Source organism: Rhinoderma darwinii, chromosome 12 (assembly GCF_050947455.1).
Source record: "Rhinoderma darwinii isolate aRhiDar2 chromosome 12, aRhiDar2.hap1, whole genome shotgun sequence".
NCBI classification, from domain to species: Eukaryota; Metazoa; Chordata; class Amphibia; order Anura; family Rhinodermatidae; genus Rhinoderma; species Rhinoderma darwinii.
The window spans coordinates 14,321,077-14,346,144 of NC_134698.1; the positions used below are offsets into that span (position 1 = coordinate 14,321,077).

At 44.2% G+C, this 25,068-nt stretch overlaps 1 protein-coding gene across 2 annotated transcripts; it reads right to left on the reverse strand.

The window, feature by feature from the left end:
* Nucleotides 1-677: 677 nt before the first annotated feature.
* Nucleotides 678-24,721, reverse strand: STX7 (syntaxin 7). 2 transcript variants are annotated; one of them, XM_075844253.1, is made up of 10 exons: nucleotides 24,604-24,721; nucleotides 20,892-21,030; nucleotides 19,241-19,310; nucleotides 17,919-18,009; nucleotides 15,855-15,992; nucleotides 15,090-15,142; nucleotides 14,462-14,558; nucleotides 9,851-9,923; nucleotides 9,269-9,351; nucleotides 678-8,322 (listed from the first exon to the last, which is right to left on the reverse strand). In XM_075844253.1, exons 2-10 carry the CDS (start codon nucleotides 20,968-20,970, stop codon nucleotides 8,227-8,229), a joined length of 780 nt encoding a protein of 259 aa, XP_075700368.1. In that variant the 5' UTR covers nucleotides 20,971-21,030; nucleotides 24,604-24,721; the 3' UTR covers nucleotides 678-8,226. The 2 variants fall into 2 exon arrangements, with proteins under 2 accessions (XP_075700368.1, XP_075700369.1); XM_075844254.1 differs by lacking the exon at nucleotides 24,604-24,721 and adding an exon at nucleotides 24,088-24,573.
* Between the last annotated feature and the right edge of the window lie 347 nt (nucleotides 24,722-25,068).

A 25,068-nucleotide genomic window follows, 5' to 3' on the forward strand; every position in this document is an offset into this window, starting at 1 on the left:
AGTAAGTGACGTCACAGGGTGATCTCGTGAGATTGTGGATCAAGCTGGACTGGAATGAAGAGAAGTGTATGACACAGATTGGTCAGTGTCATAGACTTTTCTTTACAACGCTCACTTGGTGAAATTAAAAAATAAAATTAAAAGAACAAGCCCACATACGGCTGCATGGTCGTAAAAAGAAAAAAAAAAGTTACGACGCTTGGAATGCGAAAACAGATTTGAAGAAAAATGTTTTTGTGTCTCAGATCTCCTGGCCAATGTCCTGAATCTCCAGACGCCACTTCTCGCAAGTTCATCTGTATTGCTGATGCAATTAGGTTCACCCTGTGACTGAGCGATCACTTTGTTGCAGGCTTCCGTAGGGCAGAGTAGGCACAGGCAGTCAACGTTTATAGGGGCACTCTGGCACGCACTGTTGAGAAGTCAGCTGGCAGGTATTTTTTTTTATTTGTTTTTTTACAGGGTGCAGCATTGCTGTGATTGCTATGGGGACTGTGTCTTTCTATGTTGCTGGTACTTCGTGTGTATGTACTGTAGGTGTCGGAGATGGGAATTACATTACGAGCCCCATTGTGAGTTCTTGGTGTACAGCACTAGGGATACATAGGTGACATAGAAATAAGGGATGATAGACGTATACATTTTCATTGGTTACTGATAATTTATATAAAGACAGGTATTACTTCATATTTTATTGTTTGTATCTCCAGATATCACATCAACTCAACTTCATAATACAATGCAGATGAACTAAAAAGCAAAAATCACATGTTAAAATATACAGTCCGAATATTTTTTTTAGATATTTTACAGAATTTTTATTACATGTACATTAGTCTCAGTGAGAGGTTACGTGTGCCAGTATTACTTCACCTTATACATCACACAAAAACAATGACCATTGGTCTCTAATGTTGAAGGCAGAGAGAGGACTATCTTAAAGGGACCTTGTACTTAACAACATGATAGAATTAACTAATACAGTAGGAACCGGTACCCTACCAATTGTTAGGGTGACGAACCCTACAAGTTGGTACTGAAAGGAATGACAGAGAAAATAGAACACGCCACTTTCCCCCATCCTCCCGTGACCCATCCATCTGATGCTTCATACATGATCAGTGGGAACCTGTCACACCTTCCTGTCCCCATCCCAAAAAATTAAGGTAAATCAAATGGATAAGAGGTGGTTAAAAAGATTGAAAAAGCACTGATAAAGGGTAGTACTTTTGGACCACCCCTATGTTAGAAAGGCCCGCTGATTATAATATGACAGCGATCAGTTGTGATCTGTGGGGGAATTTCATAGCAAATGTTCAATTCCTCTGCAGCGCCACCACAGGGGAAACTAGGCATTACACAGAGTCCACTTAAGTCAATGGGCTGCCCATGTAATTCACAAAATGCCAGGTCCTCCAGATGGAGAGACGCTTTTTGAAGCCGCTCTCCGCTGGTAATAGATGAGGGTCCTGAACGTGTGCCCTTCTTTAAACATGAGTTGTGATAGGTTGATAAAAGCGAACCTCCAATTTCTTGTAATGGGTTACAGATTTTGTTCCACCTACATTATTTTACCCATTGTTTTTTTTATAAACAAGGTTTTTCTCCTGGTTAAGATCAGATATCATAAGGGTCATGACACAAAAGTTCTTATCTATAACTCCGTAATCGAAGACTACTTTGGGGCCCTTAGATGCTTAGCTGCAACACCAAACCCCATGGATAAGAGCGGCGCTACTTTTAGAAAGGAAAAAAAGCAGTTCCCTTTTTCTAATTCTCCTACAAACTATTTAATGGCAAGTATTTTTTGTTCCGTGTAGCTCAAGCTCAGATTTCTGCTTAACAGCACACCATGTGGTTAGGGGTGGTATTGCATGCAGAGAATCCTAAAGCGTTTAATGAAAATGCTCATTTGTAGAGGAGTAGAGTGGATTCACACGTGACAGATTTCATTGCAGCTGGATTTCTGCAAGTTCCATTCAGATTAATAGAATGGATTTTCAGTTGCAGAAATTTCTGAGCCAAATCTGCCACGTGTGAATCTACCCTAACTGGTAGGTTAAAAATATTGACCTGGCAAATTGTGCTTAAATCTGTTTCGAACTAAGGTGATCTAGGAGACATCATTTTAAATGTTTTTTTTTCCCCAGAAACAGCGCCACACTTGTCCATGGGCTGTGTCTGGTATTGCAGCTCAGCCCCATTGCCATGTGCTTTACATTTTAACAAATATTAAAGGGATTAAATATCATAAAGTCTCCAGACTTTGAGAAAAACAAAAAGTCTGACGACACATGGGATACAAAGGTGCGCTAATCTCATCTAGGACTTCGTTACCGTGTTCTATTTCACATTTGTTTTGAAGCATAAAATTGACCACAAGCGAAATACAGAAAGGAGCTCACAGCTCCAGACCTTCATCAATGCACATGATGGAATTCACAAAGTTACAAACTCCTTGCTTAGAAACATATAGGGACTCTCTCTCACTGTATATGAAATTCTTAAAATATTTCCCACGAATAGACTGGGACTACGTTACATCAGATTAAGACAGATTCTGCACAATTATCATCAATGATACTTGGATAGACACTATCTGGCCAAGGATGTGGACCCCTGACCATCACACTTATATAAGATTATTGGACATCTCATTCCAAAACCATAAACATTAATATAGAGTTGGTCCCTCTTTTGGGGCTATAACCGTTTCCACTCTTCTGGGAAGACTTTCTAAAAAAAAATGTGCCCATTCATCCAGAACATTTGTGAGGTCAGACCCTGAGATTTGGGGGGAGAGGGTCGGGCTCGCAATCTCCGTTCTAGTTCATCCCAAAAGGTGTTGGATGGGGTTGAGGTCAGGACTCTGTGCGGCCAGTCAAGTTCTTCCACATCAAACTCACCCAACCAACCAACCATGTCTTCATGGACATTGTACACTGGGGCGCAGTCATGATGGAACTGAAAAGGGCCAAACACAAAACTGTTCGTAAAAAGTTGGAAGCTCAAATTGTTCAAAATGTCTTCGTATAAGGAAGAATTAAAATTTTTTGTATACGGAATGTCCCTCCCATCATGCCTTTGAATAAAGCCGATATTCCCATTATTCCGGGAGGAGGTTTCTCCCGCGCTCACATTTCCGACCCATTAACGTGGCTGTCTCTTTCGAAGCTCATTCAGCCTTTGGCCTAACAAAGGTCGATCAAATGTCGTATCATGATGCTACTTTTAAAAAATAAATAAAATACAAATCCAGGTTAAGACCACTTGGTATGGATACCCAGGTAAAATTAGTTCTCCCCTTCCCTAAATTATTTGTCAGCAATCTCGCCGTGAGGTTGTCTCCATAGCTGGTCACGGCTCCGGTCATGCTTATATTTTCCTTTGCTCTTGCAGGCCCACGGAGAAAACCTAAAAACATGTGGACACCACCCGGCAGTCTTAGTTAAGTGAATACCAGGAGAATGCTTCGTACTCAAATTTGTAGACACAATTATAACGTTTAGTGGAGAGGAATAATGGGTTAAATTGGGCAAATCTCAGTGTTATATTATATATCTTGGCTACAGCAATGGTGTGGGCTTGGGCTTGGTTGGGTTTTCATGGTACACGTAGTGAAGTGAATCTCAATGTCGTACCATACAATAACATTTAGGAACGGTCGCCCCTTTCCGATGAACAAAAAGAGGTAGACCATAAAGAAAATTATTTGCAGAAGAACTTGACTGGTTGCACCGAGCCCTGACCATAGGACACCATTGGGGTGAATTGGAATGCGGAACATGGTGGCAAATGGGGCACCCACTTCGCATTACTGCCCACAATTTAGAATGAGTAACAACATATGGATGTTTTTTATTTTGTTGTCTATTACTTTACCATTACATCACTTAAAATAGGAGTTTACATAGTAAAATGGGGACACTGCCGAAAAGTAAGAATTCAGAGCATTAAATGGAAACCCATGGAGTTCAAAGGGTGCAGTGTAATTTTTGACTTTCAAGCAGTTCTCCTAACGGCAGGACCAACAGTTGGCTAAGGCCTTGTTCACACAGTGCAGATTTTGCATACATTTGGATCCAGGAGAGCGGACATATTAGTCCTGCCTTTATATAAGTCTTCTCTTTAGGTTCTGTTCCTGGTGTTGGCTTAAAAAAACGCATGTAAAATCTGCACTGTGTGAACAAGGCCTAACTAGTCTCCTGAAGAAAAAGCGGTTATACCTAGTGGACAACCCCTGTAAAAAAAACTTAAGCTCTCCATCCTTCACGAATACTTTTTAAATTGGCAAATTGAACCAGGTATCCGTCCGATATGATCAACCGAAATCCAAGAATTGTTAGGAAATTAACATTTTATTGATGGTTACTTGTAAGTGTGACATGTATTTGGCAATATGACGATTTGTAAACTATGAGGCACATTGCACATACAGGTCAGGAATTTTTACGGCAAACAATAGTGTGTAATAATTAATTATATAATTTTTAATTGATAGTATTTCTTTTTATAGAATGCACAGATCAAGGCCGCCATACATTGTAAGGATTTTTTAAATTTAAAAAAAATCCTTTTATGGCCAGAGATGGGGGCGGGCAGAGTTACCTGGGCCCTTTTTTGCGGGCAGTGCACTTCAGTAAGGAGTGTTTTAAGTGACCAAAGGGCTGGGGGCTCCCTCTGGCCATGGACCTTCAGGCACCGCCCCTAATGGTCTTTCTAATGAGGCGAACAACCCAGCAGAGGTATGTTGGCACCTGAAAAAAAAAAAGTTCTTATAGGATAGAAGTAAAATATTACTTGACGCAAGGGAAGAAAAAATAAAATAATTCTAGGAGTTGTAGTTTTGACACAGGGTAATATAGGAGAATACAAAATTATTCAAAAAGTTCACCAGCAGAGAATATAGCATCGGTATTCGGACTAACTTAAAAAAAAACACTACAAGCGAAACAAAAAAAACTCAGTTTTACCTGTTATGTGACTCCGCCCCCTATAAATCCTAACTCGCTGAGCTTCCATTTTTCTAGAGATCCTATGGAGTGATCCATCATCATGAGCATTCACGATGTAGTACGGACATTTGGGAAAAATCACAATCTGATCCACAGGGAAGACTTAGGCCGGATTCCCACGTAGCGTAAACCCTGCGGAATTTCCCCAACGGAGTTCTGTGCGGAAATTCCGCAGCATTTACAGTAGCAGCAAAGTGGATGAGATTTAGTTAAATCTCATGCCCACGCTGCGGAAAAAAAAACACGCAGCGTAAACGTTGATAAATTGACCTGCGGCGCGGAATTAAATTCCGCAGCATGTCAATTTATGATGCATTTTTGTTGATTTTACGTTGCGAGTTTTCCCCATTGTTTTCACCGTTGGGGATGTAAAACCTGCGACAGAAAGCCAAGCGTTGTGATGCTTACAGCGTATTCATAGCGATTACGCCGCAAAAATCGCATCTATGGAAAAAAAAATAAATAAATCATACTTACCCAGAACGCCCTCCTCCTTCTTCCTGCAGTCCGTTTCATCCCATGTGACCAATGCAGTCAATCACAGGCTGCAACGTCACATGGCCTTGCAATGTCATCCCAGGAGGCCGGACTATGCACAGAGAAGAGGGAGGGGGTAAGTATGAACGGACTTTTTTTCCGCTTCGGAAATTCCGTCCAAAAAACCACACCACAATGTTATGGGATGCACCCCAACAACAATGGCAAAATAGGCATGGAGGACCTCTTTAGAGAGGACCTGTCACCTCTCCTGACATGTCTGTTTAAGTAAACACTTGTATTCTCCATGATATGCTCCAATTCTACGTTGTGCCGTTCCTCTGTTATTCCACCTAGAAATTTAGGAATAAATTGACAATTGGGTGTTACCAGTTGTGGGTGTGTCCCTATACAGACTGACACTGTCCAATCAGTGCTCACTGTCTCAGAACGTGTAGGGACACACCCCTTTGACAAGGGAAATGGTAACACCCAGTTGTCAATTTATTCATATATTTCTAGGAGGAATAACAGAGGAATAACGACACAATCCAGATCTCTAAGAAAAGATGCTCCAGAAATGTTATATTATGGGGAACGCAACAATTTACTAAAACGGACCCCTCAGGAGAACTGAATAATCCTCTTTAATTACTTACTGCTTTTTTATTTAATATAATATAAACAATAAAAAAAAAAATACAGGACATAATCAAAATACAATAAAGTATAAAACTCAAAAGCTTCACCTTAGTCTGGAATTTTTGGCCACCCATCCAAAAGGAAAATAGTCCAGATGCCAGATTAATGAGAAAATGCACAGTGGTCCTGCATTTTTAGGGACTGAACTTTAAGGCCAGGATCACACACAAAATTTTTGATTCCGTTTTTTTTTAGCCAAACAAAAAAATGGACACAAAAGAAAGGAAATCTTCTTTATACCGTTCCTTCTTTTTGGATCCTCTTCTGGCTTTGCCTCAAAAAAACGGCACCAAAAACTGTGTGTGTGATCCTGGCATGAAGGCGCAAGAGCATTAGATAAATGATAGGAAGCATTGGTATAAAACTTTACAAATATTTGGGCTACACTGGAACGGACCCGTGTCAACCCTATATTAATTTTAAGGACTTTTGGATGATATTTTATAATCTGGCATCTCACTAGTCTGGAAAATGATGGATTATCTACATTTTACCATCTATGGAATTGTTTCAGTTTACAAAGGAATGATCTTGTGGTTTTGTATCTACAAAACTACAGACACAATCCCTACGAAATTATTATATCTCAGGCAGAATTAAACAGTGACCGAAATTTTACCAAAATTTTTTGGCCCAAAAGTCGTCTTCTGTCTAGGGTTAAATACTCCTGAATGGACAATCTGAATGATATAGGGACAGGGGATGAGTCTCTACATAAGTAAGGCAGATTTTACATTCACGAGTCTGGGAACGCTGGGTGGGAAACACTGTAGGGTCACGATAGCAGGCAGATTATTATTTTTTTTAGCCCCTGCTCCCCCAAACAAGGACTCCTCAAGTACTGAGGATTCACCGTAGATTTCTTTTTTATATTTAACCCATTTTTTTTTAACCTTCGTCTCATATTTGGCACTGCATTGTGGAAACTTTTTTTGCTTCCGTTCTTTTCTTTTTTTTACGCTGCTTTTTACTACATTGGAAAGGATTTAAAATGTAAAACCGTTTAAATTTTTACATAAATTTGGCATAATTTAAGAAGCCAAATGGATTAGCCATTTTTAACATATATTATTGTTTCAATTATTGGTAACAAATACGTTTATTTAAAGGGGATGTCCTTCATCTGTTGGGAGTCCACGTGGCCAGTGATCAGCTTCCCGAGTACATCAAATGCCTGTCCGCCCATACTTGCATAGGGAATACAGTAATGCAGAAGTAAAACTCCAAAGCATAGTTACCATAGCGGCAGGGCGCACATCAGCTATGGGCCCTGTGGTCCAGAAGGGGCCCGGCCCTGAGATGCTTCCGATGCTTGCTGTGACACTGTCATAGTGACTACCTACAGCTGCCACTAGAGGGAGCTCACTGCATACAGCTTTATACAGTTCTCATACTAGCTGTATAAATCCATATGCAGTTAGCTCCCCCTAGTGGTGGCAGCATGTAGCCATAATTATATAATTTAGCAAGTCAGGGAAAAAAAAAAAAAAAGAGACTCCACCCTTTCCTAACTCTTCAGATATATAATAAAAACTAAATCCGCACAGAATTACCTTGAATAAATGTGTAATACGTTTGGCGAAGCTCTCAGCGGGGGGCATTCTGAGTTTTGTACTTTCTGTGTACACCTCTGGCTCCAAATCGCTATATTCTCTATGCAGGCATGGGCTGGATGTACTTAGAGGAGCTCAGGTAGTTTCCCCTTAGTCACGTGGGTGGTAATGACCAATGGTGTATATCCCTTTAAATACATAATACGCCATAATCCAATTATCTATCGTCTAACATTGATAGTGCAAGTGCTTAGTACAATGTGTATGGAGCCTAAACTGTATACCGTGCAAGAGAAAATACAACAGAGTCTTGTCAGGTCAGCTATTATAAAATCCACCATGCACTGTCTAATAGATATTCTAGATACACCATGTATTCTTCATCTTGAATGTGTGAGCCATTTCTCCAGTGATTAGTATTAACGGTTTGGAATATAAAGACGGAAAGTACTTGAAGGATCTTTTTTTCCAGGTGTTTCCTAATTTTTGGTGGTGGCCCAGATGATTAATGCAAGGATTACAATTAGTATTACGAGCACAGAAATAATAATACAGATCTTCTTCCGGGACTTGCGCTGGAACAAAAAAGAAAAAAAGCGTCGTGAGAAGGTGGAAAACAAGGAAGGTCTGCATGGAATATCACATTATGACGTTACTACTAGGTGTATCTCCTTACTGGAATACGTTCCTTAGAAAGAATCCGCAGGTTATGGAGACTTTTGCCGAAGCTCCCTGGGTAAAATCTGAAAGTAATTTTCCTTCAAAAGTGCAATAAAAAGTTATTTTACATGACTACTTTTGGGAGGTACTGGTTTTCCTTATGGAGAGCCAACCATTGTAGGTAGTCTTACAGGCAATGCTTTCTGGGAAAGCTATGCAAATGAGCTCTCCTCCAGAAAAACGGTCTCAAGTGCCACCTATAGGTTGCTACCCTATAAATCAATGTTCGACCCATTAAAGAGACTTGATACGTGACCAGGGATATCAGCCAAAATAGAGACACTCATCTGCAGACAGAACTGTTTCTCAGTTTTTGCTTCTCGCCAGTACAGAGTAGGACATTGAATTACAGGGTAGCTACCGATATGTGGCACTAGAGGCTGTTTTCTTCCTTCTATAAGAGAATAACAGGCTTATTTTTAAGTCAAGGTCTCACTCAAGAAGTATTAGATAACCGATCACTTATCTGTGGAGAAGTCGGTTTCTGTCTTTTGGACCTCATCAGTACCATACAAATGGCACATTAGATGCGGTTCCCTTTCTGGATGAGCATGGTTTGCTAAAAACATAGTGTACAGTCATGCTTGAAATTGCGGATTGTTGTCACTGTAGCCATGTACAAATAAAAGGCATTTACCCGCCTTGTAGACCAGATGAAAGATGCCCTCAACTAAACAGATCTGACCTACTGACAGGGTGGAGTAGTAGATCTATTCCTTCTAATGGACATTGGACTTAAAGTGGTTGAGTGAATGAAGTCGGAAAAGTTTCCATCCAAAAATATTTGAATTATCCTCTTACCTGGAACTCCGCCGCTCGGGCCAGCTGCTGGTTGGCTTGTTGAACATGCACCTCTGAGCTTTCTACGTTGGCCTCTATGCTGTCTGTGTGAAAACAATATAACAACCCCATTACTTTATTGGCATAAGAACAACAACCATAGATGCCTAATCTCAGATCCCCACCTGGACTACGGTCACAACAATTACATGTGATTTAATCCAACATTTTGGGCTCCATCCTACTGTGGTGACCTTTGAGTACAAGACTATGGACTGTAGTGTCCTCAGGACCTGTCAGAGATCTACCAGCAGATCTCGATCCGCTAGTGGCCAACTTAGGTACTACAGTGTTGACAGTTGTAACTAGGCTTTTCTTTAGTACTCTGCCCTCGCCCTGTATCTTAATTCCCCCTACCACCCAGGCCATTTGCTACACCAACCCTGCCCCCCAGCTATCACATACCCCATATCAGAATAAATCAAAGAATCCCAATAAGTAGGATGATCGGCCATGGTGATGAGGAAACCACCCCCGCTCATAAACATGCAGGAGGATCTACATCATAATATATAAAACCACTGTGTTCCCTTAACTACTTACCTATCATTTCTCCTTGCTCGTGGACCATCATACCCAAGTCTTTAAATATATCATTGATCCCTCGGATGTCCTCCTGTAAAATATGAATTGATAGATTAGGTAATACGTCCAACCAGATCAGTGGTCGCCAACCTGTGACTCTCCAGCCGTGGCAAAACTACAACTCCTAGTATGCCACTGACCGCCTGCGTTGGAGAAACTAAATCCCCCCCCCCCCCCCAGCAGAGCCAAACAAATGGCCTTTTAACTGTTTCCAGACTGAACTATTTCAGCATTTTATTCCTCACGTTTTATGGAATTTTCCTTTGAATGTGGTATCATTTTTCTGGTGACTACTTCTTTCCTATGGTAAGGTTTAATACAGGGGTCTCAAACTCGGCTGGGTAAGTGGGCCACATATAGAAAAATTAGAAGTTGACGGGTCGAATTTCAACAATACAGTTTTCCAGTTTAAGTGTCGCTAAATGCAGTCTGGCGGCTCTGTTGGCAGACACACAAATGTCAAGATTGGGCAGCCCCTTTTAAGATAGTGCCAGAGACCTCTGTAGATGCGGACACAGTGCCCTCTGTAGGTGTTGACACAGTGCCCTCTGTAGGTGTTGACACAGTGCCCTCTGTAGGTGTTGACACAGTGCCCTCTGTAGGTGTTGACACAGTGCCCTCTGTAGGTGTTGACACAGTGCCCTCTGTAGGTGTTGACACAGTGCCCTCTGTAGGTGTTGACACAGTGCCCTCTGTAGGTGTTGACACAGTGCCCTCTGTAGGTGTTGACACAGTGCCCTCTGTAGGTGTTGACACAGTGCCCTCTGTAGGTGTTGACACAGTGCCCTCTGTAGGTGTTGACACAGTGCCCTCTGTAGGTGTTGACACAGTGCCCTCTGTAGGTGTTGACACAGTGCCCTCTGTAGGTGTTGACACAGTGCCCTCTGTAGGTGTTGACACAGTGCCCTCTGTAGGTGTTGACACAGTGCCCTCTGTAGGTGTTGACACAGTGCCCTCTGTAGGTGTTGACACAGTGCCCTCTGTAGGTGTTGACACAGTGCCCTCTGTAGGTGTTGACACAGTGCCCTCTGTAGGTGTTGACACAGTGCCCTCTGTAGGTGTTGACACAGTGCCCTCTGTAGGTGTTGACACAGTGCCCTCTGTAGGTGTTGACACAGTGCCCTCTGTAGTATTTGGTGGCAATTATTGCTGCTAATGGTGATGCCACTAATAATTAGATTTAAGGGGGTAAATACTTTGGGTGATGTGAATTTTTATGACTTGGTTTCTTAAAGGGGTTGTCTGGTTTAGAAAATCTATTTTCAAATAAGAAAAATTCTGAGTTGATACCTATTCAGGACCCAAATCTACAGTATAAGGCGCTACAGCGGCTACAAAGAGTATCCCTTAGGCCAGGGCTACATGGCGATTTTGGCCGCAACAGAGGTCGTGCATCCAAAGATGTGTCGCGCTGCCTGCATCGCAGTAATGTAAGTGAATGTGGCCACACTTCGATTTCTAGCAAAACTTGAATGTCGCACCGCGGCCACATTCTCTTACATTACTGTGAGGCAGGCAGCGCGATACACGACCTTTGGATGTACGACCTGTGTAGCCCTAGCCTTAACCTGGAGGACTCGGCATGTCCGTGCAATACATGGATAGCCTGTTGATTTCAATGGAAATTGTGTAATGCTTATGTTCTCCTGCAGGGGCACTGCAGGAAACTTGAAAACTTACAGCCGGCAACCTTGAGCTCATCTTACAATCTGGGGACCCTTCTAAATAAAAAAAAGATGGTCTAAAGTGGACAACCCTTTAAAAATGCATTATGAAATCAAAACCTTAAGTAATGTATTCATATCAATTGTCTAATTTTATATTTTAGAAGTCGGAAACCATTCGGTGTTGAAAATGTACAATAATAGGGGACATCTGGAAGGGGGTAAAAATACTTTTTCACAGCACGGTCTGAAATGCTTTAGGACTGTGCTATGTGCAAGTGTTGGGTCCCTGCACAGACAATCAATTTGTAAGGGGCTCTGAACTTTTATTCATTATTATGCCCCAAAGACGTCTCCGGGGTGAGGTTTGTGGGCATGGCAAACAATGGCAAAGACCAATTCTTCATTTTAGAGTATGGCATGTCCTAGACCATTGACAACCAGCTAATAACAGGTCTGACCTAGAGTACATTGTAGAAGAGTTTTCACAGAATGGGCAGGTTTTATGTCAATTTATATAAATTAAGAGGATCTGTGGGTGGTTCGGGGGGAGGTCCTAAGGCAAAGCAGGGGTGGGGCTTAAATGGCTAAATGCTCCGCCACTTAGGATTCAAATTTGGTAATAAGGGTGTAAAAGGTGAAAATGTGCACGCTGGGGTTGAAAAAAATGCACAGATCGATGGGACAGTGTCTCTATACAGCACCAGAGCCTCTTGTTCACTGGTAGGAGATTTCTTAAGCTTGGATCCTCGTACTCCGGTTGGCTTTGGAAGCAGCATGTATTGAATGGGCAACCTTTTGCATTTGTGAGATATGGCCTTATTCACATCAGTGACCCTTCCCCAGAAAAACTGTGGCAGAGCTTCTGAGACATGGAAATCTCTGACCAATACCTGACGGGGTTTCATACTCTGCTGCAACCTCCTAATTCTAGAAACCAACTAAACCAATGCCATCGATGACATAACCATGGACAGAATTACATGTCATACTGATGAAAATATATCCACCTTTATTATTCAGTAGGACTTACACGTTCTGTAGCCAACACTTTTATAAAATGAGATAAAGGTCTGATATGTACGCCCTTATATGGTCATGGAACGGCTTAGTGACATCACCGGACTAAAAGTTCTCACCATCAATGTTGGAGCCAATGAAATAACTGGCTTTGTTTTCCAGAATTTCTTTTATTATGACCGGCATAAAAGAGCAGAGATTTACTACTACTTAACAAGGTTCATTTTTCCATCTCAATGCCAGTCTTACTCTGATCAGGAACAGCCTGTCATTTTTGTTGGGCTGACTGTTAGAAATTGTTAGTAGTCTGACAGGAGTTCAAAAACAGCCCAGAAACGATGCTAAAGCTGCAACACTTTCAGTACCAGCCAGCCATATTGATTTCATTAAAAAGGAGAACAAGTATTGTGCACTTTATGAAAAACGAATCATAAATTATCACCTATCCACAGGATAGGTGATAATCTTCTGATTGGTGGGATTCCCACCGATCGTGAGAACAGGGGTCCCGAACTCCCAGATCCTCCTCACGGTTTGATCGCAGTGAGCACATTATTGAGTGGAGCGGAGCTCAAGCATGCGCGCTGCCGCTCCATTCTGTCTATGTGAGTGACAGAAACAGCCGAGTACAGCGCTTGGTTGTTTCAGTCACTCTCATAGACAATGAATGTAGCGGTGGGGGCATGCTCGACTGATGCTTCATTCAAGCTCCTCTTCATCGAGGATGTGGGGGTTTAGGACCTCCGTTCTCACGATTGGTGGGGGTCCCAGCGATCAGAAAATGATCCTGTGGATGGGTGATAATTTAGGATTCTGGGAAAACCCCTTTAATGGGAGTCTGTCGCCAGTATGTTTCTGTCTCTCCAATTTTTAAAGGAAACGGTGTATCTATTAATTCGAGATTTAGAATTAAAGCGAGCCCTGTATGGAGATGAAGGTGCCCACCTGACAGTCTGAGAGGCACGGTGTGGTTGCGGCCCCAAAAGAAAAAACAAAAAATCTTTTTGAACACCGTACTGCTATGCTGAGGTATGATGGCTTGAGGTAACAAGACCAAAGCCTGAGGCTGCACTACTGAGAGATTCTTATGACAACATTTGTGCAGGGCTGTGGAGTCAGTAAGCCAAACTTGTGACTCCAGCGCCGTCTCCTTCATAAATGGCTAATTAGGAATAGCGCAGCGTGTTCGGAGGCCAGCGCTGACGCAGCACTACATCAGCTGAGCGGATTGGCTGGGCCCTGCGGACAAGGAAAGGGGATACAGAAGCGGGGGTGGGGGAGGGCTGCACAGCAGAGCGGGAGACGGTATGGTAAGTACAGGACACCACAATACGGACCTCACAGCCCGACTACTGAAAACAAAGACAATATTAACCCCCTGCGCTCCGGTTTGTACAAGAGGGGGGGGGGCACTCATTAAACTTTTGCACTGGGCCCATCAAAGTGTTACCACGGCCCTGCGCCCGCCGAATGTATACTCCCCTCCATCTGCCCTACCTCCTACTGTCTGCAGGTCATTAAGAATAGGGGGGCAGAAGGAGGAGTAGACACATAGGTTTTCATAGGAGCTGTATACACAAATTGGTCAGATTTGTGGCCCCTGAACGTCCAGTTGGGCACCACTGCTCAAATGTATTGTACAGCGCTGTGGCATATGTTGGCACTTTTAAAAAGAAAGTGATCAGCTGATTGCAGGGGGTCTCACTAATGAAACCCCGGCAATGGGCTGGTACAGGGGAAATGTAGTGTGACATGACACCCATTCAAATAAATGGGTGACCACGTAACAAATGGCCGCTAGAGCTGCTATTTCCTAGCAGAACTGCCCTGGCTTACAGAGGGGGGAGCCCTCAATGATGTCCATATTTTCTACGTTGAGACAAACCTCGAGCTGATGGATGGCCGACTCCCGCTCCTCTATGAGCCGCATATCATCTTCTGTGATTAGCTCCTCTTGCATCGTTGCCTGTGATTGGCTCTCGCTGAAATACAGACATCATCTGATAAGTGTACAGCATTAACATTCGCTTAAAATTCAAGTGACCAACCAATCACCACCGTCTATACACGTGAATGAGATCTGCAGCAGTGGGAACCATTTTCTATAAGATTAGAAGATGCAGCGTTTGCCCCTTCATAACAAGCACCCTGAAAACATCAGAACGTGGCTTGGATTGGGGGCGAATTGTCCGGGCTTTACAATGTTTCATCCTTTTAGATATCCCCCTTGCTGAGGGAAGCCGCGGCCGCTGCGGAGGCAATGTAGTATTACATGGCGGCCAATCAGATGAACGGCTGTAATACATAGAACGAGATCGCCAGAGCGGTTCTCCATACTGGCTCATAGATGGGGTGCCGAGAGGACGTCCATATGCTCTAATAGGGGATATCTTGATGAGACAACCCCTTTAAAAGGGTAACTCAACGTTTGACAAACTTCTGACATGTCATAGTTTTGATTGGTGGTTACCCTTTAAACCCCAAAAAAACAATCCAAAACGTTGAATCCTTACTTCTCCCAGTTGACCAACGAGCCATCCCGAAGTCCATCATCTGGTGCGCCGCCCTATCAAATAACCAGATGGAAGGTAATGAACAAATAACAGATTGTACAACAAGAACATTTATGTAACATACGGCGATGAGGGTCAAGTGCCGGAGTGTGGAGTCTCACCGCAGGATGATGAAAGGATGATCCAAATTACAACGGAGCGGTCCAGAGTATATAGCAACCTGACAGCATCAATCTGATTGGTCGCGGTGGACGGAACCCTACGCTTGTGTCATTACTAGTTCTATCTATAGAGACTCCACGTCCAAGCACTAGATCTCCGAGCAACCAAATTATATTCCCAGCATCTAAATAAAATCAGCCAGGCCTACTTCTAAACGGTCATCATTACCTATATACTGGCATTACACCAAACCCCATTCATTTTCAGGAGGGTGAACTTATGGCCAAAAGTATGTGGACACCTGACAATCTGAATATGAATTTGTTGGACATCCCATTCCAAAAACTATGAGCGTTACTATCCGTACTGAGTGATACAACGGAGGATAGACGATTATTACACACCGCGATATACGTGGTGCAGATGTCAGAGGTGGGACTCCCCGTCCGACATTGCCCAGCTCGCGCCGCTCCCTGGCCACTGTCTGGCGAGGTGGTCGGGAGTACGGAAGCAGCCGAGCTACGTGGATTCCGTAACTCCCAGATATTTATCAGGGTCCATCACGTCTCACCCAGAACTGAACTATTTCGGTTTCAATCTTACCGATACTCTGGAGCCGGCGCGGACCCTGGCCACAAAGTCTTTCTCTTTTTCGGCAGCTAATCTTTGAATCTTCTGAAAGTTTGTCAGCGCAGAGGAGAACTCGCTCAGGAGTCTGTCCTTCTGAAGTTTTCTCTGTCTCTGCAGAATAAAATAACCAGACAGGTTAAAGATGCAAAAACATGTCACATGAATGGGTGAAGTTATTCAACATAACCGCCAGGGGTGTGTACAGTATATATAAGGTAGGAGTTCAGGACCCCCCTACATGACCCTAGCCAACAGACATCTTAAAGGGATTGTTTAGTCTTATGTACATAAACCTTATATTATCTGGACAATAAACTGATCACAGGGAGTCCTGCCCCTCGAACCCCCCAGTGATCAGCTGTGATCTGCAGGAGAATACAGCAGCAAGTGTTCAATTTCCCTGCAGCACAGCCACAGGGGAAATGAAGTATTGCACCATGGAGTCCATTAAAATCAATGCGCGGGTTATGAAATGCATCGTTGTGTCGGGTCCTCCAGAGGAAGAGACTCTCTTTGAACTGGCTAATAGATGAGGGTCCTTCATGGGGGACCCCCTTATTAAATCAGAATTTCTCTAATGGGGTATTAAAAATGAGTTTTATTAGAAATGCAGAGTGTTATTTCATTGCTAGTGTACGCCGTCAATCTCCGATCAGAGGGGGTCCAACCGCTGTCACACCACCGATCGGTACAGATCACTCATTTAAGAACAAGCTAAAAAAAGGCTAATACAGATTTTATTTGTTTTTATCACTCTATATTTCAGTGCTCAGACTTTCTACTTTTTAGTCTACGTACCTGTATTATGCGATTTAATTTTTTTGGTGTTTTTAAAGTTGTAGTTTATAACCAGTTCGGGACCAGGCAACATTTTGCCATTTTTAGCACGCGTTAATTAAACGGCTGTAACTTTTGACGTTTGAAAAGAATAGTAAAAAAAAAAAATATGCTTTTTGATTTTTTAGCTTGTTTTTTTTTCTGGTAATATAAAAATACTTTTTAATTGTGATAGTCTTTGTGCAGCGCAAATTTCGATATATTACATGTCTATTTTAGGGTAACTGGGTCAGGGCTGCGAAACGACAATGATTGGTGGGGGGGGGGGCGTTTTTCTGGGGGGTATTTTATCTGACTCAGCAGGGGAAATTAGCGCGGTTATAATGACTATTGTCACTGTTAGGGCTGTGCTGGGTCTAGTTAGATCCAGCAGCAGCTTCCAACTAACGGCATCCTGGCGATCATGATCACCGGGACAAATAGCAGCCACTGCCTTTATACATCTGACTGAGTGCTGCGTACCTGAGCACAGAGAAGACAAAAGCGGTGAGAACCACTTCTGTCTTCACTCCGGGGTCTCTGGTAGTCTCTGACGTGTGTGCGTGTACAGTGGGCGGTCCTTAACCAGAAAGTAAGCTTGGGGCTGGGGAGCCCTGTCTGTCATCATTGGCTGATAGCAGCTGTCTGTCTGTCTGTCCTTCCTAAATGTCCACTTCAGCTGGATGCCAGCCCTCCAAACTCTTGTTCTTAGCAAGACGCCCTTTCTAAACATTCCTGTCTCATGATGGAGGGCTTTAAAAAGAGTTTTTCCACAAACACATGTATCCCCTATCTACAGGGGATACATAAGTCATCGCAGGGGGGTCCAACTGCTGGGACCCCCAGTGATGAGAAGAACGGAAGACTGAAAGTCTCCCAAAGTGCTCCATGAGAAAGGAGCGCATGCCCGACCAGCGCTCCATTCATTTCTATGGAGCGGTCGGAAGTCCTCAAAGTCCCATAGAAATGAATGGAGCGCTGGCTGAGAACGCGCTCCATTCTCATGGAGCACTTGGGGAGACTTTCGTCACCGGTTCTCCTAATTGCTGGGGGTCCCCGTTAAATGTAGGGTTCAGACATGACGTCCCCTGTAAATTTAGAATCACAATGATAGTTGATGAGCCTATTAGATGTAAAGTTTGGTGAAAGGATTTACCGCTGTTTAGATCCGGACACGTCATTATGGCACAACATCCTGGTGACATTGTGACGGATCTTTACCTGATCGCTGTCAAAAGGGAGAGCCGAGAAGTCCTTGAGACATTTGTCGGTGTCCTTGGCAAGCTTGTTCACATACTGTATCTTCTGCTGTCTGGAACAAAAAGAAAAGCCATTCGTAATGTTGGTTTCCAACCAATTCCTGTCTATTAATAGCAGCGCAAACCCCATACAATGAAACCAATTGAGACGAGCGCTCGCTAGGGACCCTCCTTAGAGGTCCAGAACTGCTGCCAAAACACAACTTATGTTCTGGAAGACTTATAAATGACATAGTCGCCTATTCATACCACTGCCGATCCCCCCGGCACTGATCGCGGCGGGTTAGAGAAGTTGGAGTTGCGGCGCTTAGATGATCACAGGCGGCTTCAATCTCTGAGGGGCATGTCCAGTTGGCACAGCTCCGCCAATGGATGAAGCTATACCCATCTATACACCGGTTGTGCACGTATAATAGACAGCAAAGGGCACGTCTCCATTGACAATACAGATGCTATGTTAGTACAGAACTTCTGATCTAATAACCTGGCACCTGTCCGGTCCCATTACTCAATAATTTTTATACAGTGCCCTCCTCTGTTTAACCAATGACTGTCCATTATGAGGAAGTATTATTGAGTTCACAACAAGTTTATATGGGCACTGCAGGGTTATATGAGGGCTGTGGACAGTAAGTGCAGTGTGATAGTCCCCGTCATGTACTGTAGTATTTATGTTCCTTTGGATATTGTATGTATGTTCTCCGATGACGCAAAATCTATTTAACCCCTATGCTGCCAGTCGTTTTCTGCAGCCCCCACATCATCCATGGATTTCCTACATCTGTAGTAGCCAATCGCACCCTCCCTCTACTGCCGAATCTTCTGCCTTCTCCCATACAGAGCATTACAATAGAGTACGACTGGGCACCGTAAGCAACTGCCATGCAGAACTCTACCTAAAGAGGGCGCTGTGTCTGGGAAATCATAGACCCTCCCTGTTATAAAGGACAACCCACTGATGACATCACCAGCATTTTCTGTGGTAATGGGCACCACCCTCATAGTACAAGGCAGCCCGTTCCCATAGAGTACCTTGTAGTTACAATGACCACCATACTCCTATTACACTGTGTCACTAGGACAGCGGCTGCTCTTAGGGCACACTATGTGTTGTCCCAAAAGCAGGCATACCGAACAGACAACCTTGGGGGTCCTCACTAGATCCCCAGGGCTCACTGCAGAGGGTTCCCCCAGTCTCCGATCATGTCACTGGGAAACCTGGTGATGCGATCGAAGGATCCCCTTTGATCATGCCGTGGTCAAGGACTGGTGCAGAGGACTTACAGTTGGTTCTGTAGCTCGGCTGTGTCCTGTACGGTTCCAAGCTGATTCACGATCCTCTGTATCTCGGAGGCTGCACGACATAGAAAACACTTGGGTTACAAATCCGCCATTTTTTATGACAAACCTCCGAATACAATGTGTGCAAAATCACGGCTGGGGAAACGGTTTTCTTTTGAGGTCAATTAAAGGTCTTCTTGCCCGGATACTAAATTTACCAAATGGCTCCTAGTGCGGCTTAACTGGCTTCTTAAGACTTTAACCCCTTAAAGCCACGGCCAATTTGAGTTTTTTCATTTTCGTTTTTTCCTACCTGTCTTCCAAAAGCCATAACTTTTTTCTTTTCTTTATTGACATAGCCATATTGGGGCTTGTTTTTTGCGGGACAAGTTGTAGTTTTTCATGGCACCATTTATTATACCGAATAATGTACTTGGAAGCTGAGAAAAAATTATTTGTGGGGTGAAATGGGCAAAAACCAGTGATTACGCCATTTTTGTAAAAAAAAAATTTTTGTTCCGATGGTGTCCAACAGGCGATAAAAACGACACGTTCACCTTATTCTGCAGGTTGATACGATTACGGCGATACCAAATTTGTTTTACCACTTTTAAAAAAAATAAAACTATTTGCTAAAAATGTTTTGTGTCGCCAAGTTCTGAGCCCTAACTTTTTTTTTTTCCATCAATTTAGCGATGTGAGGGCTTAAATATTGCGGGGCGAGCTGCAGTTTTCACCGATACCATATTGGGGCACATGCGATTTTTTGATCACTTTTTATTCCACTTTTTTGAGAGCATTTGCACATCTTATATATATATATTTTTTACGACGTTCACCGAGCGGGTTAAACAACGCTATATTGTGATAGTTCGGACTTTTACGGACGCGGCGATACCAGTTATGTTAACTTTTTTTTTTTAAACATTGCTCATATATAATTTTTCTAAAACTTTTAATGTTTTTTTTTTTTGGACCATTATAAAAAAACTGCTGCCACGACAACCATCGTTACCAGCCGATCCCGTCGGGGTGGGGGGCACGATTGCGTGTTTGAGGGGGCGCCCTCCTGATTCTAACAATATAAATGCCGTGGTCAAGATTGACCGTGGCATTTAAGGTGTTAAAGGGGCGGAATCAAAGTGATCTGTGACTCCGCCCATTGCAGTGAGGGGTCGGCTGTATAACACAGCCGTCACCCGCTGAGTATGGAGCGAGCTCAACCCGTACTTCCCCCTTAACAGGAGATTGCAATGAACGGGTGTCTGCTTTAGAAGACCACCTTCAAATAACCTATGCAGGAATTCTCGACTAGCTGGAACTAAATCCCAGTGCGTCCATTCATTACATGTTCCTATTGAAATTTATGGACTGTCCAGTGTAATACTTCATTTTGCCTGTAGGGTAATCGGGGAACTTGGCAGCAAGACTCCTCCCTGGAATTTCCATGAATGTCGAGTTGCCCTGTAATTCACGACATGCTCACAAATAGAAAGCAGTAATCTCATTAGTTCCCATGGGCGACACCGTCAGAAGTTTTCCTACCCGGCTTTCTAGTATTCAAAGGGGTCTGGTAAAAAAGGGTCAAGGTTTGTAGGGGACCAGGAGGGACTGTAAACCAAAACATTCAATACAAAACCAACTCATGACGTACAGCCTTGTGTTATCCTCAGGATGTTGGTGGAGATGGTCTGTGCCAGCTGTGCTGGCTCCTGGATGGCATTATAGGCCATGGCTGTGGTGGATGGGCAGTTCTGTTCGCATTCAAAAAGTTCAGGCCGATGCTCGAACACCTTGAAGACAAAAAGGAAATAAAAATACATTAAGTACAAAAGTTTCCTGGCCGGTGGCCAACAAGTTCATTTGTGGTTTTAACAATTCTTGGCAAACAAGGTGGCAAAGTGTCTGCCAACTACTTCATATCTGGTGATAGGAGGAACGGGCAAGGGCAAAAATACGCCCTGTAATATCTACTGTAGGTCTGGTGGAAGGACGGACACCTGAAGAATCAGTTGATGTTTCGGACAAATCATCTCCACCTTACAGGACAGACGCCCTGATGGTCCACACGTGAAGGTGGTGCGCCGACTGACGCGTTCCGCATAGAAATAAATGGGCGATCACATAGAGTCCTTGAGTCCTCCAGGGCCGCTAGCTGCTCTCAGAGAGCTTCGGCCCCACCTCTATGACGTCCATATGTCGTAATGGGCCATACGGAAATGTGTTCATGAAGTTGTACCCTTCAGACCTGTCTAATTTAAAGGAGAAGTCCACTCAAAAATGATCTTCTGGCATGTCAGAGAGACTAGATGATGAGATGTTATTGGTAGTCGGTGGGCGGTGTACTTCCCCAATTCTTGGGCGCGGCAGCCAATTTATTTGGGAGATCAAGGGTGGTCCATGATCATTGGCTCCACCAGTGTGACGTCCCGATATCATGTGTATGTATGATAGCGGTTTTTGTTGGCATTTCCCTTTTAATCGGCTTTTTAGGAAACTCTATAAGGCCTAGGCTTTGCTGTGGTTCGATCTCAATTTTCCGGTGGTTTCTGAAAAACTGAACAAAGCCGAACAACTGCAAAGAAAGGCGCATAAAATCCGGGAAAAAACGTTCGAATGTTTTTTTTACTGCAATATCTGAATACACCCTAAGACGGCCGCAGGTCCTTGGAGCTTTAGGGCTAGTTCACATGGAGTATTTTGGCACTGTTTTTGATGCGGAAACTGAATCGGAAACCGTGCCAGAAAACGCCCCGAAATCGCCTACTATTGATCTCAATGGGAGGCATTTTTTTTCCCGCAAGCGATAAAAACCGCCCACGCGAAAAAGAAGCGACGTGCCCTTTCTTTGGGCCCTTTAGTCACTGACTTCCCATTGACATCAACGGGAGGCAGAGATCGCTTTTTTTCGTGGCTGTTTTTGCCCGCGGCGCTCAATGGCCGCAGGCGAAAAATGCAGCAAATGTTCCGCCTGCAAAAAAAACTGCGTGAACAGTGCCTAAAAGTCTGGCTCCATTCTGGCCACATACCCCACGCCGACCACCATGACAACCCGGAGTTGGCTCTTATACCTTACACCCACCCCTCAGGGACACCGCCCAGCGGGAGCCCAGAATAAGCCAGACCAATCAGAATTCTGGGAGGGACCATACCGGAGATAAATCCGACCCCCACCAACTCCAAGGACACCCAACCGGCCGCTGTGACACCGAACAAACAGCTCACACAGGACTCCTAAAGTAACGACAGTTTGCTCGAAAAACAACACAACGATATAAAATATATAAAAATAAAAAAAAGTGAAACATTTTTTAGGGCGGGGCAGGACACTTTTCCACCGCTTTCCAGCCTTTCTTTTTGGCTGAAGGGAAATGTCTGATTGGCCGGGAGAACACCTTTAACATTATGAAGGAAACAAAATAAATCGTCGATGAGTCGGCTCCCGGCACATCCGCTCTACAGTCAGTGAAGCAAAACTTTACCATAAATCTATTCATGTCGTAGGAAAGGGGAAAAGAGGAACCAAAACTGAAATCATCTTCACGTGTTATAAAAAAATCATGTCCTCTACAATGAGCCCCAGAAAATAAATTATATATATACTGCTTGCCTCCCACCCCCCACCCCACAGAATGGGACACTGCCCCCTGCTGCATGATTTTTCAATGACAACCACCAGGACAGCACGGGGTCCTGGACTCCCTATCGATGCCTTTAGATAATATTCAAATATCTGATCCAACCGGCAAAATCAAAGTGCATTAAAACAATAATAGATGTAGCAGAGCTGAGTTTGTTGTTCAACTCTATGAGGCCGTATCATTTGTGCACCCTGAGCTTCCCTCCCGTCTCATTCATACTTTGGGTTGTGTTCACACGTGCAGGTTTTTTAAGTCAAAACTATGAGTGGATTCAAATAAGAGAAGTAATATCTGCCCTTGATACTTTCTCTCTCTCTTACGATCCACATCTGGTTTTGGACTCAAAAACAGCATAAAAAAAGCCTGCACGTGTGAACACAGCTCTAGTCGTTACAACGTGATCATATTTCACCTCCGCATGAATAACGGATAGTACACCGTCCACGCAATTTCATTTACATGCGCAGTTTTTTTTTCACGGAGTGTATGTCCGTTACGTGAAACTTACCACCTGCCACATGCATGAAAAAGGCCCCTCTTTTTTGCAGACTCAAATGCGCACACTTGTGTGAATAAGGCCTTACGGTGATATTGCTACGGATCGCGCCAAATTACAAACTCCGCTCTATGGTGTCTGACATACTCGGCTCTGCTACACCACTAACTGCGCATCACGTGCAAAGTCTTGACATTTTTAGTCACAGTTTATTTTCCATATCACACACAGGAAAGTATGATCGCCCCGTGACAAACATGTGAGGAATTCCCACAGGATTTCTCCGCCCGCGTTACGACTTAAAGGAGAACTCCAGCAAAAAAACAACAAATTAACGGGCGATCCGCCACCCCGGCCGCCTCTTACCAGCTTCACCTCCGTACATAGACTCATTTACAAGGTCCCGAAAGGTCTACGGCGCGCTCACACTTATCTGACAACCTGGCTCCCACGCTCCCTACAGCGAAAGAAAGCGGGGGAGGAGGGGGGCTAAAACAGAAAGGCGTTTCCGTTACATAGACACATCTGAAGTCGGAATAGCGCGTGCCAAGCAGAGTTACGGGTGCTGTCAGTCTCTCGCCAGTCCTGAGAGCCACGCGTGGGCATCACCCCTCCTACCATACCACTCTCCTCCAATCAGCGGCGTCTGTTTGGTCGTGGCGGCCATTTTTGCAAAAAGCCACAACAGGAAGTGCAGCCATATCGGAAGTCACCTTTAGATTCGCTTCCTATAAACGGAGGATGACTACAATCAATGAGAGTGAGAGATGGGGTTTTTTCTGTGCCATTCAGGACTGTAGGAAAGCTGTGTGGCAACCCTGATAGAGAGGCAATGGCGGACACATTGGCTGGTGTGAACTACAAGTCCCAGCAGACATGGCACGGGAAGCCTGTAATAAGGGATAATACTAGTCACGTGATCACTGATTTCCTGACTACAAGGGAGGTTCCTGTCACCCAGACCCCGGATGACAACAATCATGTGACCCTCCAGTCCCCCGTCTATGCCAGTCCTCAGGGCAGTACGCTGGTATAGTAGGGCAGCAGTGATGCCAGCCCGTGTAGTGGTGCCAGCCCGTGTAGTGGTGCCATTGTGTGGTCAGGTGACACAGCTCGGGTGGTCGGGCTCCCTGTATACAATGCGGCGGTAGTAAACAATATACAGGAGGTGCCCGCCCGCTGCCTGTCACGGGATGCCAGCCGTGCCCAGCCCGTGTGCCCCCTCATACCTGTCTATCCGACGACCTCCGTCTGCTCACTCCCTAGTGACGGACCGCGCATGCTCAGTCCTGCCGGGGAGGACCCGCCGCAGCAGCTGATCTCCTCACCGCGGTGCAGGCTGGGAGGCCCGTGTGGTTGTCACCGCCAGGAATGGGGTGTCCAATACAGAGCGCCCAACTGTGTGTGTGCCCTGAATAGAGGAATGACACCCGTGGGTGCGCGAAGGGGGGAGGGGATGGAGTTGCTTTTATGAAAATGCCCGGATGATGTATGAGGGGGGGATATAGGAAGAAACTGCTTAAAGGGGGTGTCCTGTCCTGTGTGAACGAAGCTTATTCATAATACATGATGTAACTTCTCTAATATACTTTGTGTTTCAACTCCTTCAATATCTCTGCTTGCTGTCAGCCAATGGAAATATTCAAACCTAACGGTTGGTCAAAAATTTGAGTACACGTTTGGTCAACGTACCT

Excerpts from the sequence above, each read along its gene's own strand:
- STX7 (XM_075844253.1), bottom strand. The coding sequence starts at position 20,970 with ATGGCCTATAATGCCATCCAGGAGCCAGCACAGCTGGCACAGACCATC. Across the intron at positions 15,993-17,918 it reads TCCCTTTTGACAGCGATCAG|AGACAGAGAAAACTTCAGAA; the intron begins GTAAAGATCCGT and ends TTTATTCTGCAG. Across the intron at positions 14,559-15,089 it reads TCGTTGGTCAACTGGGAGAA|CGAGAGCCAATCACAGGCAA; the intron begins GTAAGGATTCAA and ends TCTGTATTTCAG.